Source organism: Mus pahari, chromosome 7 (genome assembly GCF_900095145.1).
Source record: "Mus pahari chromosome 7, PAHARI_EIJ_v1.1, whole genome shotgun sequence".
Classification (NCBI taxonomy): Eukaryota; Metazoa; Chordata; class Mammalia; order Rodentia; family Muridae; genus Mus; species Mus pahari.
In genome coordinates this window covers 62,524,946-62,544,945 of record NC_034596.1, presented here as the reverse complement: position 1 = coordinate 62,544,945, position 20,000 = coordinate 62,524,946, and the positions used below count along the sequence as shown (strand labels likewise).

Genomic DNA, 20,000 nt, shown 5'->3' with positions numbered 1-20,000 from the left:
GCCTGCCTCTGCCTCCCAAGTGCTGGGATTAAAGACATGCACCACCATTGCCCAGCTCACCATCTTTTCTATGGCATCTTATCATACAGGAAACTCCGGGAGAAAAATGAAAATAACAATCAATCCTATTTCTATTGTTGAACATTCAGTTATTTAGAAGAGAAGTGCTATTTGTTCATTCATTTATCTCTTCATATATATAGCTGTTTATTTTCTACTTTCCTCTGTGGACTGCTTAAACTCAGTAATAGGTTCTTGTCCAAAATTAGCTTTCTATCTGTTGATGTCACCATAAGGACTTTCTGCTTAAATTTTGCCTTTAAACCATGGTTGTGTTTCATCTACTGGTCACCCCTTCAAACATATTTATAACCAGGGGCTGAGAGTTTAAGAGCACTAACTGCTTTTCCAAAGGTTCTGAGTTCAGTTTTCAGCAATCACATGGTGATTGATAACCATATATAATGATCTCTGGTGCACTGTTCTGACCTGGAGGCATCCATGCAGGCAGAATGCTATATACATAATAAATAAGTGGATCTTTTAAAAAACATATTTATAACCACATTGAATTAAATCCAGTTATCTGCTCTATCACTCCTCAAAAGACTTGATAAAGATTTCGTTTCTTCTTGGTTATATGATAAATTTAGAAAGAATTTAAAAGCAGAAGAAAAAGTCTGTGTGTGGAATAGTTTGTATACTTTCTATACTTTCTTATATGCTCACTATTTTCCAAATGTTATCTAAATTCCTATTTTCTAAGAGACTGATTGAATTTCTCACTAAAACTGCATTTCTTGATTTCTTGTGTTTTAAACCTTTGTTCAGTGTCTATCCTGATCTTCAGGTTCCTGAATAGTGGCTTTCTTTATCTTTTAGTGTTAAACATGAGTGATTCAGTTTACATATTTCTCTGACTGTTTCATCCATGCCTTCATTTCCAGTATTGGTTTCCAACCTTTTATTATTTTCATATACATGGAGTGTATGATATAGCATTCATATATATATATATATATATAAATATATATGTGTATATATGTAAATGTAGCATATAAAACATTGTGTAAATGAAAAATACAAATACAAAACTTTTAAATAGTAAATGTTAGCTTAAAAAACTACTATGTTGTGTCAAGAAATGTTCATGAACCCCAAAGTCTATCAATGAGCTGAATCTGATGCAATTGCATTAGGGTCTCTATTCAAGCTGGAGGTTAGGCTACAACATTATCTCTGAAGCAAGAGAACTGGAGGGGGCAGCCCTAAGCTTAGTTCGGGCAAGCATTTATAGATGCAAGAAGAGGTTATCTAGCCTGGTATGCATCTGATTCGGGGGCCATTATGGCCTTTAGTATAACTGGCTGATGCTGGGAGCCAAACCATAAACTTACCTTCTGCTCTCCTCCTGATTGGTGGCTGTTAGGAAGTGGAGTGCCAGGGGTCTGGAGGTGCACATTTGTTGGGAAATAACCTGGAAACTGGTGCTAGAAACAGGTCTTGTTGAGGGGAAGTGTGTGTATGTGGGAGGGGGGGCAAACAGGAAAATGTTTCTGGGATCAGTCTGTTAGTTAACTCAAGATTAGATTTAGGCCAGGTTCTCTAAGATGGAGTCTAAACCCAAAAGATCTGGATATATATATATAAAACAATTAAAGGAAAAGAGAAGCCATAATTTTGAAATAACTTGGCCATAAATTTGAAATGGGGCAAAGAAGTGAAAATGAGGATTTGAAGGGAGGGAAGCAAAAGGGGAAATTATGTAATCATATTATAATCTCAAAAGTACAGGAACTTAGTTTTTAAAAAATTCAATTGTTTTATTTATTTACATCCCAAATGTTGCCCACCTTCCTTGTTCCCCCCAATAGTTCTTCATCCCATTCCCCACCCCTTTGCCTCTGAGAAGTGCTCCCCACTCCCTCCCACACCTCTCACCCACCCAGCCACCCCCACCTCAGCCCCCCAGCATCCCCCTTCCCTGGGGCACCGAGTCTCTACAGGACCAGGTATATCCTCTCCCTGTGAGTACAGACAAGGCAGTCTACTGCTATATATGTTCTGGGGTCCACAGACCAGCCCGTGTATGCTCTTTGGTAAAACAGAATTCTCTAATTATCAGATTCAAGGAAGTTATACAACAGAACTAAAGGTCAAACAAATTAACAGAGAAATATTCATTATTTTTTGTCATCTACCATTTTGTTGTGCTTGTTGTTGTTATTGGGTCTTTGTTTTGTTTAAGACAGGGTTTCTCTGTGGAACCCTGGATTTCCCAGAACTTGCTCTGTAGGCCAGATTAGTCCCAAAGACACAGAGATCCCTTTGCCTCTGATGCCTTTTTACTTGGAACAAGAGCTGATTTTTTTTATGGGAGGCAAACTCATTGTAAATCAGAGGAAACACATCTCTATTACTTTGGATCTTTGCCGATCAGGAATAGAATGCTTAGAGTCCTAGTACAGGGAGAAAGTTAGCCTTGTTGCATTGCTCTTCTTTTTGTTTATGTGTGACCAAAAGCCAAAGCCAGTTCCCAGGAGAGTCACAAGAAAACTCACCTCCAAGACTTCCCAAAACTGAGACTTGTGTCGAGTGGACTAACACCAAACTTGTGCAAAAGAGATAGCCTGTTTTTCAATATACAGGATTCATTAAGAGCAAAATTAGGGGAGAGGCCCATAAAATATATAATATTGATTTATATAATTCTAGTTTAGAATTATTATAATAGAAAAGCAAGAATACACTGACATGCAATGCACTCACACGCACACGCACACACACACACACACACACACACACACACACACACACACACTACATACTTATAAACATGCTTTCTGGGCATCAGATAACAAGTTTCTGTGCTCATCCATTGAGGAGACTATTGCTTCCAGTCTCTGCTTGCCTTAGTTGCTTGTAGTTCTTTCCCTAGGGCTGAGGTTTCATGAGCTTTCCCTATCTATAGTAACACATCTATAGGCGTCCTCGTTGTTCAGGTCATGTTTTTGTAGCCATTCTAGAGAGACTTTGTAGGTGTGGCTTCTGACATTTCTTGGAGAAAATTTCACAGCAAACGCCATATTCCTTTGACTTTTGAAATCTTTCTGATGAGTCCAGAGTCTTAGGTTCAGAAGTCATGTTGCAGATGTGTCAGTGGGAATTAGGCTCTGTAACTCTGTTGTAGTTGGTGTGGTTTTCCGTAATGGTCTTTATCTGTGGAAAAGAGACATTTCATTATTGAGTGGTGAGGACTACACTTATCTGTGGGTAAAGGGACAAATACTTTGAACAGCCTTTGGAGGGATGCCAATTTCATAATGTAGTGGTAGTAGGTTCATCTTCTAAATTCTTGACTTCAGTGGCCCTTAGTTGGCTATGATGCCAGTCCTACACATGATTGCTCCCTTGCTGATTCTGTAAATGGAACACATCACCTGAAGCATATTAAACAAGCACTCCACAATTGACCTACTTTCTCAGGATTTTTTTTTTTTTTGTATCTTTCCAGGAGATTTTATCCATTCTTACACAAAAAGAACAATAATATAAGTTGTAGTTAGACAATTACTAAGTTAAAGTTAGAATATTTGCATCTATTCCATTGTTCATAAGGTTTTATGAAAAGAATTTTTGCCATTTTATTCTTGAAGTCCTACTAGGTTATCATCATTTTGACTGGGAGACAAACTTTATTTCCTCTGTCTTTTATTAATATACTTCAGATGAAAATGCTAAGAAAATTCTCACCTGCCTCATGTTCATTTTGTTCCCTCCTTAAGCCCCAACTTTCTAATCTTGCTATTTTTATTCACTTACTACACTATAAATGATATATATGTAAAAATAGTGTACATGATTAAATGCTGTCCATGAGTTCTGACATTCTTTGTGATATATTCTGATCTACATGACTAAAATGATTGGTATATTCATTGAATTGCTCTTTAAGATGTGGGAGCATCTTAGATTAAGTCCTGGAAACTACAACATTGCAACAGACCATTTGATCTTAAGGACTATTAAGACATCGATTTTCTACATTTAAACCTCCAGTGGACCTAGAATTTATCTTAGCATAAGTGGCCACTTATAGAAACAGCTCATTCCTCCTTCTACATACACATACCTCTGTTTCCACACTTTTTGTAAACAATCCTCACTCTTTTTCTTTAAAGTGTCACCTGTGTGATGTCCTATATCTCCTGTTTGTGTGGTTATCTCTGTACTTTTAACAGAAAGCGTTTTCAAGTTGGTGGCTACACATCTCTCTGGGGGTGACTTGTGATCCTTATGGTGATTACAAGGAAAAATGACATTTTTGCAATGATGGTGCAAAGCAACTGGTGAGCCAGTGTCACTCAAGCAAAAGAAAAGCACTGCTATCAACTTAATACAAGCCTTTATCCCTGACTACCACATGCTTACCACAAAGCTGTAATGTTTTTGAGTGACAAAGTAGATAATGTCCTAAAAAAAAAAAAAAAAAAAAAAAAAAGCTTACTGCTGGCAAAAACTAACTGGTACTCTAAAATAAAGACATTCATATGATTGTGGTTTTGATGTTCTAGCCACCTGATTTTCCTCAACATTTTATTTAAAAGGATGTTTACACTTAAAAATGTGGTGACTCAGACTTGTGTATTTTCTAAACAATTTATATGAATGTAATCACTGTTCCCCATTTCCTCTAAAAGATAGATAGATTGGTAGACAGATAGATAGATAGATAGATAGATAGATAGATTGATTGATGTAAATTATATATATATATATATATATATGTGTGTGTGTGTGTGTGTATGAGATGTATATAATATAATATAAGGTTATATAATATATTGTGATTTTATACTATATAATGTAAATAATATTGTGGTTATAAGAGAAGGATGATAATTTGAGAGAGATAATATAATGACTTTCCAACATTTAAAGGCTCTAATGATGAGACTGGTGAGGGAACTATTATATGTGGTTTCAACCGCATCTTACAATGGTGAAATCTGGTAATAGACCCCTTTTTAGACCCTTGAAGCTCAGTGGGTATCTTCCAGATGACTAATGTACAATGTTAAAAATATAATGCAGCATGAAAGTTTCTTTCAAAAAGCAAAAGTAATTGATGGGTCTTCATATAATGGAGTAGAGAACGTCTTTCCATGTGGTTTTAGATTATACTGTGCAAAAATGTTGAAAACCTACCACTTGTGGAGTTTTAGTATGGATGAAGCATGATTTTCTGAAAAGACTTTTGAATAGGCATGCCTTTCTGACTAAATATAAGTGTGGATTCAGATTTTCTTTGTATATTTGCAAAAAAACAAACGAACAAACAAAAAAACCCTTGAATAGACCATGTGCAGGAGCTGATATAAGATGATGTGGCACCACTAAACTGATACGAAAGACAATCACACCACCATAAAACATGTCACTCGTTTGTCTTAGAAAATGTAATTTTCTGATTATTTATCAACATGGCATAGCTTTAACAATAGGTCTAAAACAGATAGTGTATAGATTATCAATATCTGTTTTTGAAGAATAAATGTATAAATAATTGCAGTTTAAAAATATTTTTCTGTGACTACCACATTTTTATTATCTCTTCATCTGTTGAAGCACATTTAGGTTCTTTATATTTCCCATCTCTTGCAAATTCAGGGTTATGAACACTGTTAAGCAATGTCTGTGGAGCATGATCTTGAGTCCTTTGGGCATATGTCAATGAGTGCAGCATGTAGTAGATTTCTTTTTAGCTTCTTGAGAATCCTCCACACTTGATACAGGAGTGGCTGCTACAATTTTCTCTGTGCCAAACTGAAAGAGTGCTTCTCTTTCTTTATAACATCACAGTTAACACCGGTTGTTGTCAGGAGACTTGTTGATCTTAGTCATTCTAACTAGAGTGAGATGAAATCAAAAACTTGTATCAATTTGCATTGAGCGGGTACACACACACACACACACACACAAACACACACCACAACACACACATACACAGAGAGAGAGAGAGACAGACAGAGAGAGAGACAGAGAGACAGAGAGAAAGGGACAGAGACAGAGAGAGACAGAGAGAGAGAGACAGAGAGAGACAGAGAGAGAGAGACAGAGAGAGACACAGAGAGAGAGGTGCCCACACATATATATGCATGTATTTATGTATGTATGTATGTATGTATGTATGTATGTATGCATGTTGGTATGTACCTAGCTATGTATTTTTGTACAATAATAAAGAAAAATAGGCTATCAACTTGAAAGTAAGGAGAACTTGCAGGGTGTTGTCATTGGGAGGGAGCTGAAGGAAGGAAGAAGAATAATGTAATTTTAGTTTTAAAACCTAACTTATAAAGAATCATCATAAATAACCAAGTAAATAAAAAAGAATAAAATAATTTAGGATCTTCAAAACCTTTTTAAAATGTCTCAGTGTTTTGTGGTTACAACAACTGTTTCTTGATTGTCTTATCTTGACTGGTTCTCTCTCCTGCTCTTCACCCACTCCTTACCCTGGTCTCTCACACATACTTCTTCATCTCTCTTTAAACATGCATAATACTAAAACAATTTTGTCTAAAGAAATTATGTATATTAACCACATAATTAACAAATGAGGAAAAAACCTTGGTAAGTTCTTTAACTTTTTTTATATTTTAAGTGTAGATATAAAAAAATAAATGAAAGCAAAATGCTAGATAACTCAGAACTATCATGATCCTTACAGTTTGTTCAGATAAGATAACTAGTAAACTGCTTGGCTGTGAGTTGTACATTTGCTTTCTGAAGTTTTCCATACATACACAAAGAATTTAATAAATATCCAGTATTTCTTGTATTTTAGTGATTCTAGGTAAATTGTTGTTGTATTTACAGTACAGAATAAACATGATTATGCTTATCCTGCTATTTTATATATGAAAATCTTTTTAAAGACAGCTTAATACCATTACATTATAAATTAAGTTTATAGTGTGTGGAGGTAATATTACTATGAGTAGCGTTATATGGCTTCAAGCTTGAAAACTCCTATTTCAGCTTCTCCATGTTTCAACACATATATCACTTTACACATTTAAGCAGAGTATTTCCCTTGGTTGTTTCAAACCCTAAATAATATTTTATAATATATACACAGGAAAGGCAAAGAGAAAATCAGAAACTAGAAGTTTTCATTTTCTAAGTTGTAACACTATACAATATCAGCATGTGGCTTTGTTCAGGTTTTATATATGAAAACACACAAAATTTAAGTTGAATACCAGTAGTAATTGCTAGCAAACACAAAATCTGTTGCACACAGCTGTGTTTAAAAGAATGGTATTGTTTATAATGGATGGTTTTAGATATTCAAATTGTTTTGACAGTTTAATAGGATTGCACTCCTTGAAAAAGTTTACACATTTTTGAAAATAATTATTGATGTAAAGTGAATTCCAATTTTCAAAATAGCGAATCATTTGTAGGCTTATTAAAGCAAAGCCATTAAATAAAAAAAAAAAAACTCTTTTAAAAACCAGGTGTATAAAATTATACATAATCTCAATAAGCCATTATGGTAATATGCCTACATTATCTAAACCAACAAGATTTCTAAATAAAATAATGAAGCATGTCCAAAATGAAATGAGAGTCTATTTCTTCTAAATAATACAAAGTACTTACCAAAGTTCAGAAATGTATGAGAAAAATTGAGATGCGCAGTAGACACAGAAACTGGAGCTTGTTTCTACTATGTTTTGTTTTCAACCTGATTGGACTATTGATAAATTTCATGCAGCTGAATCCAAATGATGTGTACTCTAAAGTGAAGACATTGGTGCTTGCAATTTTGGAATTCAATTGGGTACACATATTTTAATTTTCCACAAACATGATGGGAAAGGGGCACAGTGGCTCTACAGGGCATCTCTTCAGATGACTAACTGCTGCTTGATTGGGGAAAACCAACCTAAAGTAACAATCTTTGTTGGTGCTTGCTCAGATCAGGTGGACCAAAACAGCAGGAAGCGCTTCTGACAGATTCCAAGACTCAAGTGTCTTCAACGAGACGTTGAGGATTACAAACATTCAAAGACACCAAGGAGGCCGATATTACTGTAAAGCAGAAAATGGCTTGGGGTCACCAGCAATAAAGTCGATCCGAGTGGATGTGTACTGTAAGTAAACTTTGGCCAACTATTATGCCCACTAATTTATTTCCATGCTTAACTATGCTTTTCTGAAAACATAAATATCATTTGTTTCGTTGTGACCGAAGATTTTACAGGTTAGTGATAGTGCTTCACGAAATGTCTTTTTCTACTGTACACTGCACATGGATAGGGATAGAGAGAGATCAGAGCTCGACTTTGAGTATTTTTCTTCGGGTTCAAACTACAAGTGTGTGCTGCCATACCTGACATTTTCTCATGGGTTCCGAGGCCCTGAGCTTGTCCAGAAAACCATTCATCAACTGAACTATTTCCTAACTTGCTCTAAGACATTTTGAGAAAAGGAATTTCACTTCAGATTTTCATAATTTTATGATATAAAAAGATACAGTAGAGGGTTTGTAGTATCACATTAATAAGATGGTGCATATACCAGTAACACCCGTAGCTTTTTTGTATTAGGTGTATACACACATACATATATACTTTTTATGTGTACATGTAACTATATACATGCACAACTACATCATAATGAAGGTTAGGAAGAGGAGATCTTGCCATAATATACTGACTGGTTGGTTCATTTTTCTTGTGTACAAAGTAAAGCACTCATTTTTATGCACATTTTGTATGTGAGCACAGTTATATGCATCCCTGTGTGAAGTGACCATCGCTGACCCTCAGTGCACAGTGCCTTCTGGAGATTGCAGCTTAATATGTTTCCTTCTGTCACATTTTTCTTCCTTACAACTTATTTAGAGTCCTCTGCTCTCTTTCCTTCTTTGCCCAACAGAGAATCGAAGTGCCTGCATTTGGTTTAGTCTTTTACTTGGGTTCATCTGGCACTCCCGTTGTTTTCACAAGAAATCGCACTTATTTTTAAGTCTCTAATATTAGAATGCATTTTTCTCCCCTTAAAGTAACTCAGACATAATAACAATTGAGGAGTTCCTGTTTTCCAGCCTGCTTTCTCCCCCCCTCCCCTTTCCTGTTCTTTCAACTGTGCAGGTGTTGCATAGTTAGAGTGAGGCTAGAAATTATCAATGGTCTATTCATGGAGCCTATGCTGGCCTCATTTATTTATGGAGACAATAAGGAAGGAAGTAGTGACAGCAGCATTCGTGATTCATCTTCCACAGATAAATGCTCATTGGCCTCTTATTTATGACACAAGCCTGTTTTCCATTCTGCCAGGATCTCCTAACCCCAATACATCCATTGAAATGATATTGCCAAGCTCAACCTGTCTAGCACGCCTATCTTCTGTGTACTCAGGTCTGCCATGCCTGCATGCTTTCCATCCAAGGTCAAGCACCAAACCTCCAATGCGTTCTATGAAGTTTGGATATAATTGCAAATTAAATTAAATTTCATTTAAATGAATTTAATACTGTGCGATTTAGTTATTAAACACCATTTAATTAAATATTCTCCTATTTCCTAATATGGCAGGTCATAAAATTTAAATACAAATCTCTAGTATCTTGAAAACAATGCATACATCTAAAATGTTCTAGAAGTGAATACATGGTTCTTTTTGATTTGCCTTACTTTATTTTGGTAATGCTTAGGAGCTTTATACAAAGTAGGTTGGTAGCAAAATGTGACAGGAAACTCCTTGAATAGGAAATTTAAATTTTAACATTCTCTTTATTTATTTTATTTTGTATAGACAAGCACATCTTGTTCATGAAGTTTGTTTGATGAGACTATAGGCATCAGCCCTGCTGGGTGTTTCATGTATCATACAGTGGAGGTACTGGCTTTTTCTACATGAAATGCTAAAACTTGTAAAGCCCAGTAGCAACCAGTTTTGAATAAGAGTTTCTGACTACATTGCTAACATATAGACTTGGTGGCAATAAAATATTGCCTTGCAGGCATAAAACCTCATACACAAAGAAAGAAATCATATTTGAGGAACTTTAAACGGCCTTTCTTCTATGAATAAGCCTTTCAGGGCCATTCACTGTTACTACCTCGTACCTTGGTGCTCAGTCTGATCATAGCTAAGTAGTTGAAACTGCATAACTTCCCAGGAAGATGGTTCTGCCTTGTCATAACTTCCCAGGAAGATGGTTCTGCCTTGTCATAACTTCCCAGGAAGATGGTTCTGCCTTTTCAGCTCCCAGGTCATGAAAATGCACACCAACCTCATGGAGCCATGTTACCTTCTTCATCTTGACTTCCCTTTGGGGGTTTTAGATATAATATGAGCTTCACAAACATCTCTTCTATGTGATATGGATGAAATGTTACTGCATATGTGCCATACTTAAGTTATATTTTTCCTGTGCATCCCTGATAGAGAATCAATGAGAGAGTCATCTAAATTTGAGAAAATAGCATTAAACATTGGATTCCATGAACAAATGTAACATTACATTGGGAAGAATTTCCCAGGTAATACACTCATGATAAATTTATAGTGTAATAATTGTTTCCCTAACTATTCCTATTCATAAGGCTATGAATAAATTTCTCCTTTGTAGCATATTTAAAGAGCTTTGAGTGATAAAAATGTATCACAGTAAAGATAACTAACCTATTTGAAAAATGTGTTCTCAAAATAAGTTTAGCTAAAAGCCAGAGTATTTAGGCTCATGCATTTCCATTTCCTACATGAATCTTTATAATTCATAACACATTCCATCACTCTTGATAAATACATGACTAACTTATCAATGATGTGGAAACTTTTCACACTGTAACAAAGTTCCTGACATAAACAATTTAACTGAGCAATGGTACTTATATCTTTAGACGTTTCAGCTCCTGGTTGGTTGGCCTTTGGGGGCTACTTTGGATACCATTATGGTGTCCCTGTGTATAATAGAGTAGATGATTCCCCTTAGAGCAACAAACAAGCAAAAACCCAGAGTGTAGTGACAGTCTTCTACAGAAATCTCTCTTATACTCAAAGACACTGAATATTTTCTGGACCTCACAGCAAAGTTAATAATATGCCTTGACATCACTTAAGATTTAGCATGCTACCTACAGTATGCTCAACCTCTTTGAGCTTAACCAACCTTTAAAACAGCAGCACTCTAATACCTTTAATTTCCTCTAGGTGAGAGTTTGAATGAGAATGGCCAACATAGACTCATATATTTGCATGCCATATCCATAGTTGGTGGAACTGTTGTAGGAAGGATTATGAGGTGTGGCCTTAGAAGAGCTGTGTCACAGAGGATGGTCTTCGAGGTTTCAAAAACATACCCAAGGTTTACTCTCTTATTTTCTATTTCTAACTTGTAAGGGTAGGATGTAGTAGCCTCTCAAACACTGCCCTAGTGCCAGACCTTCCTGCTTGCTGACTTGCTCCTGCCATAATAGTAATGGATATCTCTCTGAAAGTGGGAGCAACCCCTAATTCCTAACTAAATTCTTTCCTTTATTAATTGCCTTTGACACTGTATCTCTACGAGACCATATAGTTTTTACAACCTAAGTTATTGTATAACTTTAATTTTAACTTATGTAGTCTTTTATCCCTTAACCCATAGTAGTATATGTGTGTGTTTGTGTGTTGCTGAAAGTAGCCAAAAGGTTGACAAAAACCTTATATAATAAATACCCACTGTTAACATGAACAAAATGGATATATCATGATAATGTCTGTTTGCACTGTGTTTTTGCTACTTTGGATCAGTTCAGATAAGGATTTCCTCCCTTGTAAAACTCTGTTAAAGGAACAGGACAGATATAGACAATATATCTCAGACAGAGGACATGCAGACTCTCAGACACCAAATAGACATACATAACCAAAAGGCTACAGACAGGCTGAAGTTATAAGTAGAGAAGTGGAGAAGTCAAATTTAGACTTGATCTTGGTCAAATTAACCCCAGAGGAAGTGCTATGTTTACATTTGTTAATGTGACATAAACACATTCTGGTCTCTCTGAGATTATCTTAAATGTGGTCACTGGCACAAGAAAAAAGAAGCGGCCTGTAACAAGATAGCCATGGAACTCATTTGAGTGTCCTGCATATGTCAATGCAAACTGCCTCCTAAAGTTTTCACATAACACTGCTAGCTACCCACAAATCCTTCAGTAACAAGCGTCTGGGCACAGGCTTTACATTCAAATCATAACAAGTAGCTTACTTGATGCTTTCAAAATGATTTTGCACTTCTCGTTGTAAGCTTAAAAAGTAATAATCATAGTACAAACAAAATAGGCTATAAGAAACATACAAGATGTTAACAGAAGGCACTAACAAGCTGTACGGGAAGAAATGCAATCAAAATATGCTGCAAGGTTCAACAGTGAAGAATGCTTGCAAAGATACAACAACACCAGCACCTGATCTAACAAAGTGTGATGTAAATATGTGGGGAATCGGAGAGAACTGGTGTATGGGAACAAAAGAATTCTTTTCCAGGGAACGTAATATAAACCAATGTTAAAGGAGAAGAAGAAAACTATACAACCAGTGGAGAACACTGCAGCAAAATCAAATGTGAATAGAATGTGTTAGTATAGAACACATCTAAGCATGTGAAATCCCCAGTCACTTGTTTCAGATACCATTATTTAGATTGAAACTGAATTATACATTTTTATTTTACAAAACTTGGGCATCAATATTTAACCTTGTAGATCCCTGGTACTCCTGTAATTCCAACCTAATGTATCACAAATCTCCATCAGAAAACATTCTGTAAACTAAAGAGTGTGTTTCTTCTGACACTTTTAATAATTGGTTAGGATTGTTGGTATTTGATCCTTAAAATTAGAATTTACACTATACGTAAAACACAGACAACAGCTTAAGAACTGTTGGTAACAAATTCTGATAATTAACAATTTTCCTAACTTTTAAAAATAAACTCTTAGAGAGTGAACCATATTACTATTATTTGTTTATATGTTGTTTTGATGCAATATTTTTTAAATATTTGAAATAGTATTTTGTTATATTGTGCAACTCACCGAATAATATCATTAGATTCTAAAGGCTAAAAAAGTATTTCTTAATTATGCTGCATTTCCAGTGACTTTTATCAACTTAAAGAGAAAAAAGGTATATGGATTTATTTAAGCTGTTTATAGCAGCTAAGTAAAAAGTATAAAAATAAATCAATCCTCACAACATTAAATAGTGTGCCAGTGTCACAGAAAATTGATTTCGAAAAGTAAAAGGTTGCTTAGTATGAAAGAAGTAGTTTAAGAGCAGTTGCTTCCAGACATTTCTGCAAGTTTTAGAACACTTTGAGTTCTGAAATCTCTTTTACTGGTGTTTATGTAGCACACAGCCTTGCATAATAGAGACATTGCTTTTACTAAAAGGCGAGGGCAATTCTGTTTTCAAACAGGATCATCAAGGTAATGTCTACGTAAAGGGAAAGAGAAGGCCAGTTTCATTCAGGGTTTTAATAAAATAAGCAATTTCCATAGCTCAGTGTTTCTTGACTGAGTTATAAAAGTTCTGTTGTTAAGGAGCACACACTTGAGTTGCCCCATCTTGCCCTCACAGAAGTTGACGGAATGATAGCCTTTGAAAGCATGAAGCTGCTATTTCTACCTAAGACATTATTAACCATGGCTTTGCTCTGTGCTCCAGGAGACCCTTGTCTATAGGCATCCATGAAAGTATGACAAGCTGCATGTTAGCCAACAAATAGATAAAATATCAGCCTTCACACTTCCTGACCTAACAAAGGCTTAAGGAAGTAAAAGAGGTCAAACATATTATTTAATGGATGAAAGTTTTGATTAGAGACATAAGATAGAGAATTACAGAGCAGTGTTTAGAAGACTACTGATTATCATTTTGAGCTGTAGAAGGAATGAGAGATTAATTTGAAATACATGATGATAAATTTTGTTGACCTATGACTGAGAATGCCTTATACCTAATGAATGATGATCTGCTGAATACTGTAGAATAAGAAACTATAGAATCATGACTGCAGAATTACTGATACCTAGCATTCTCTCTACTCTGATGTTGTTTTCTTTGTTATAAAAGCAATTGTTAGTCATTTTACCCCCACATTCTATATGGAGAATGAAGGGATTCAGTCCACATAGAACATGAAGTTCTGGACTTCCATGTTCTCATCCCCAAATACGTTTGCCACTTGAAGAATCTTGAGGCCATTTAAGCAGTTTTCTAAGAATGTGATCACCTAATTCTTTAACTTATTTTCAGCCATGCCTGTGTACTCACAGTGTAATAGAGGTCATACAACTTGAAAGGTTGGGGTTTGATTAAACATATTCTTACTTCAAAAAGAAATTGAATTTGGAAGCATTAGCTTAATAAGTTTTCATGTGCACAGACACTGTTCACACATGAGACAAATCTTTCCCCGATATTCATTAAACATTTGCAAGCATTCTATTTCAAAAAATATCTCCTTCACCCTAATTCCACTTAGTTAGATTGTTGTATTTCATTACATTTAGAACAAGGCTTTTTTTTTTTTTTTTTTTTTGTCCATGTCTATGAGGTGTATTATTTATTGCATTTACACGCAAGAAATTAGTTAGAAAAGAGTTGCAGGCATGCCATCAATTTATTCATGTGGCATAATTATAAACTATACAAACAAAATTTACCTGTGTTAGAGTTATAATTTATACAGTTAAAATGTTGACAATGAATTGCTGTTAGTAGTAATTTCATGGGGTCTTCAGCACGACTTTTGAACAGAAAACCTTAGAAAAGAACTAGAATCACTGATGTGAATTCTGAAAGCATCCCAGTGTCAGGAGGAACACGTTTCCCAGATCAATCCCATCAAGCACACTACCCACCCTTCCCAAACAATAACCCTATGTTTACAAAGTCTGAAGAATGTTTGATATGGTAATTACAGTGTCTATTAAATGGGTAGATCTTGTGCTAATCACCCTATTAATAATAGTCAAGACAGGATTTTGCAATTTTAGGTATGCCAAATGGGGAAAAAAAAAGTTTTCTTATAAATGTTATTTCCTGGTAATTTTTGCACTAAAATAATTCCTAAATAGCATTATAAATCTTAATAAAAGACTTTAGAAATAGACAAACAAGCAAACATGTAATGATTTTAAAGTGGGTTGATTAAGTGCCATAGTCTGATTTTGCTGAGCTTAATTTGCAATGATAGAATCCCAGAGTCTCATTAGCTATCAAACTGCCCTGAGCTGTGAGTTCATAGTTTCACAAGCAATGTGAATAAGGAAGGGAATATTGATTTCTTAGCAGAAAGTGAGAACTTTTAGTAGTGGGAGGGACTCCAAAGAAGATTTTTGTGGATCTTACAGAGAACAGAAAATAGAGAGTGAGGTCGTCTTTATTGAAGATGGTCATTTGAATGTCACTGACTGAACTTATATGGAGTCTACACCTTGTACACATCCCCATGTGCTAAACTTGAGTTTTACCCACCTTGGTAGGAGGGATTGTGTGTTCCATGTGACCAGCTCATGATCCAGCCTGGGCTTGCCCTTGTTCTGTGAGGGGAGCTACCTCCTATCCCATTGTCAAACATTTCTTTTGCTTTTTATAAAGAAGACATGGAGGTAGAGTTACTTTTAGAACAGATGAGACTTTTCTTAATGAAGCTGATTGTATTCAATTCATTATAAGTCAAAAGTAGGCCCTGGAGAAGTGTTAACAGAACAGCAACTTGACTGTTTCCAGAACCCCACGGATAAATAGTCAGAACGGCAGCTAGCATTTTTCTCTGGAGCTCTGCACCTGACCTCTCTGCCTTCAGGCTCTCTGCTGACTCAACTTCATTCTGAAAAATCCCAGATATTGTACGATCTACTTCGACCTGAGGCACTGGAAGCCACATCCAATTAGAATCTCTGTATTGCCAATGTTATTGAAGACTTGCTGTGTTTAAATAAATCCTCTACTAGATGCTTTGCTGAGAAAGAAAATCAAATTGCAATGTCTTTCCCCTAAAGAAGGTTTATAATGAGCTAAAAATTTGATAAATACACACATAAAGTACTTAGTTCAGTGAGTGTAAAAAAGTAATTTGAATATTGAAAGTACTAACCCAGAAATTATATAAAAGTTGACGCTAATTCCTATTAAGTATATTAAAGAACATAGGGAAGTGAACAATTTTATTATGTGTTTATTTTCTATGTTATTATGTGGATAAGATCTAATGAATTCTGAACAACTGTATTAACTGGAAGAGTGTAAAATTTTCCACAAAGATTGGAGGCTATCGTCACTTATGCCTGTTTATTTTTGTTCTTCTTCTTCTTGTTCCTTGCCCATTTTTTCCAAAAGGTGTTCCAAGTCCTTACTTAATTTTTAAAAATGGATGTTACTGTTAATTTTAAGCAGTTAAATCTGATCAGATGAAACTGATCAACAGGCTTTTAACATCACAGATCCCAGGCTCTGTGGGATTCTTTAGCTGAAGGTTAAATGGCTAACATCTGCTCCTGCTGAGTCGGGCAGAGATTCCAGATTGGCATCCAGTGTTCTGGTCTCCTATCAGTTCCTGAGTGCTCTGAATGTAGCTCTGCCCCTAGGGCCAAATCTGCTACTGTCAATTCTGAGTTGCATGCACACGTTACTAGAGAAATAAAACATAGAAAGACTATTACATGTAAACAAACTTGCAATTGCAAAATAGGTTAAAATTTTCAAGTATATGTCCTTAATGTGATTCCTTTTACATATTTAAAGATCCAGCAACTTCTTAGCTACACCAAAGGTAAAGTAAAAGCAAAATTTAGCATGCATATTTATTTATTTATTACTGGAGGCTGTCCTTCAGCAACTTCTCTGATCCAATGGATATTATGCTATCTAGTTTAAAATCATTAGGTTCCCAACCAAGCAAACCTTTGCTTCTACAGTCTATCCAATACCACTGTTACAAGGGAAATTATGGTTCCCCTTTGAGTTTGGAATAACCTTAATAAAAGATCTTACAAATGTATTCTTCTGTAGTTCCTTACTCTTCAAAGAAATGTACTTGACACCTTATTTTTTAATTCAATTAATTTAATATTGTAGGTAGTCTGGCCATTATGCATGAGCTTGCTGTTCCTTCCCATCCTGGTCCTGCTGTGTAAATTAGTCTTCTTGCTTTCTGAACGAACATTTGAAAATTTGTCCTCCTCCCTCTGTAGATCTATGGCTTCTCTTTCGTGACATTTCAATTCCAAGAAATAGCTATAGTTTTCAAAGTTCAAAATCAGTGATTTGCCCCATACCCTGTGTAACAATGCCAATCCGAGGTTAGCGTGTCAGGAAAGAGTCTTCATATAAATAAATCAGCAAACTAGGTGAATTATTTCCAGAGAAGAGACGGTTAAGAAAAATTGTGTCAATGAGATGATCTAATCAAGGTATCCGTGTATTACAAGCTTTACGGTTTCAGGCAAATTGCAAAACTCTTTAATAAAGGATAGCAATGATGTCTAATCTATGTCTTGTGTTATCTAATCAACACAATTACTTTAATGAGCATTATGGATGTGTTTGCCTCAAAAAAAAACTGGTATCATTTTCTTCTCTAATTTTTGTAAATACACCAAAATGTTCATAGTGGTATGGATCTGTGGTTAGGGCTCTGTCATAATAAAATTTATCTTAAAGAAAATGTGAAAAACAGATGCAAAACACTCTGGGAAGAATTCTGTTGCTCTCATTTTCTTATGTTTAACTGTGAAGTACTTTACTACTTTACCTTGTATATACCACTGTTTATACTATAGTAATCTTGTTAATAGAATTAAAACATTTTCGTGATGGTTTCAATAGGAATGGCCCCCATGGCCTCATATATTTGAATGCTTGGTTATGAGGGGGTGGTACTACTTGACAAAGATTAGGAGATGTGGCCGTTTTGGAGTAGGTGTGGGGTTTTTTTTGGAGGAAGTGTGTCACTGAGGGATGGCTTTGCCGTTTCAAATGATCAAATCATGGACAGTGTCTTCTGCCTTTATTCCTGTATATAGAACTCTCACCTAAAACATCTGCCTCCATGCCATCATGCATCCCACCATGATGACAATGGACTAACCCTCTGAAACAGTAATCAAGTCCCAACTAAATGATCTCTTTTATAAGAGTTGCCTTGGTCATGGTCTAACCTCACAGTAAATGAACATTAACTAAGAAAATGCCTCCTAGTGTTTAATATATGCCAAAACTACAGAAAATATATCGCAAAACGTGATTTTTTTTCATAGCTCGTTCCATGTGCACAGCTATATAGATGATAAAATTGAGAAGCAAGATGAATCTTATGGGACAGAACCAATAATCAATAGGATTGGAAATGTGGCAGGAATAGAAAAAGAATTTGAGACCCAAAGGCAAAGGTAGCTTTTTACTGCCTAAGATTAAGTTGATCAGTAAAAATGGGTAATGTGTGCCAGCAGGCACCTTAGCATTCAGATACATCAATGGGCTTTGCTGTATATGAAGCAACTGAAAAGGTATTTGCTGAGAAGGTAGGCAGGGACTATGTGACAGATCTGAAGAAAGTCCTTTAGAGTAGGACCCTACGCTGTGTTACAGAAAACATTTATCTAGAGGAGGGGAAGTTTGTTAAACAGAATTAAAGGTTTAGTCAACTTACGAAAGAGAAATACAAAAAAAAGAAGATATGAGGAATGCAGTGAAAGAGAAGACATTGAATTCTGGTATCGTAAGACCCAGATGGGATCTTTAGAAAGCTTCAAGTGTAGGAAGGGCTGAGAGCCCTGTCTGGAGGCAGGAATAAGAGAACAAAGAGCTGGTTCAAACAGATTCTGCATTGATGAATTGGAACCCCTCAACTTGGTAGTGAGAATCATGTCTATAAACCAGGAATAAAAATGTATCAACCAGTCTGTCGCTGTACCAGTACCATGCAGTTTTTATCACAATTGCTCTGTAGTACAGCTTGAGGTCAGGCATGGTGATCCCACCAGAAGTTCTTTTATCATTGAGAATAGTTTTTGCTATCCTAGGTTTTTTGTTATTCCAGATGAATTTGCAAATTGCCCTTTCTAATTGAGACTGAAGGAAGGACCATCCAGAGACTGACCCACCTGGGGATCCATCCCATATACAACCACCAAACCCAGATATTATTGCATATGCCAGAAAGATTTTGCTGACAGAACCCTAATATAGCTCTCTCTTGTGAGGCTATGCCAGTGCCTGGCAAATACAGAACTGGATGCTCACAGTCATCTATTAGATGAAACACAGGGCCCCTAATGAAGGAGCTAGAAAAAGTACCCAAGGAGCTAAAGGGGTCTGTAACCCTATAGGAGGAACAACAATATGAACGAACCAGTACCCCCCCCCCCGCCCCCAGAGCTGTGTCTCTAGTTGCATAAGTGGCAGAGGATGGCCTAGTTGGCCATCAATGTGAGGAGAGGCTCTTGGTCTTGCGAAGATAATATGCCCAGTACAGGGGAATGCCAGAGCCAGGAAGCAGGAGTGGGTGGGTTGGGGAGCAGAGTGGGGAGNGTATTGGGGGCTTTGGGGATAGCATTTGAAATGTAAATGAAGAAAATATCTAAAAAAAACAAAAAACAAAAACAAAAACAACAGAGCACTGATTGCTCTTCCAGGAAAAAAAAAATCAATAAAAGTTGAGAGGATGAACAAGTATTAGATTATGTAATAGACAAAGGAGAAAATGCATGAGAGGTTATTAAAAGGCCAGTCTGTATTAAATTATGGCACTTCAGTAAATCCCAGCCAGCATGTGGAAATATACAAATATATTATTCTGATCAGTTATTTTAGTCAACCGGACTATAATCATCAATAATATTGCTAATTACACTAGACTCCCTTTGTAGTTAATTTTTGCTTTCTTTTTTTTTTCCAATTTTTTATTACATATTTTCTTTATTTAC

General features: G+C 35.8%; 1 protein-coding gene across 1 annotated transcript in view; it reads left to right on the top strand.

The window, feature by feature from the left end:
- The window catches only part of Mdga2 (MAM domain containing glycosylphosphatidylinositol anchor 2), a 744,628-nt gene that overhangs the window by 418,639 nt on the left and 305,989 nt on the right, over positions 1-20,000 (top strand). The window contains exon 3 of the mRNA XM_021202038.1: positions 7,991-8,165. Coding sequence (XP_021057697.1) covers positions 7,991-8,165 — 175 coding nt within the window. The remainder of the gene's footprint in view (positions 1-7,990; positions 8,166-20,000) is intronic.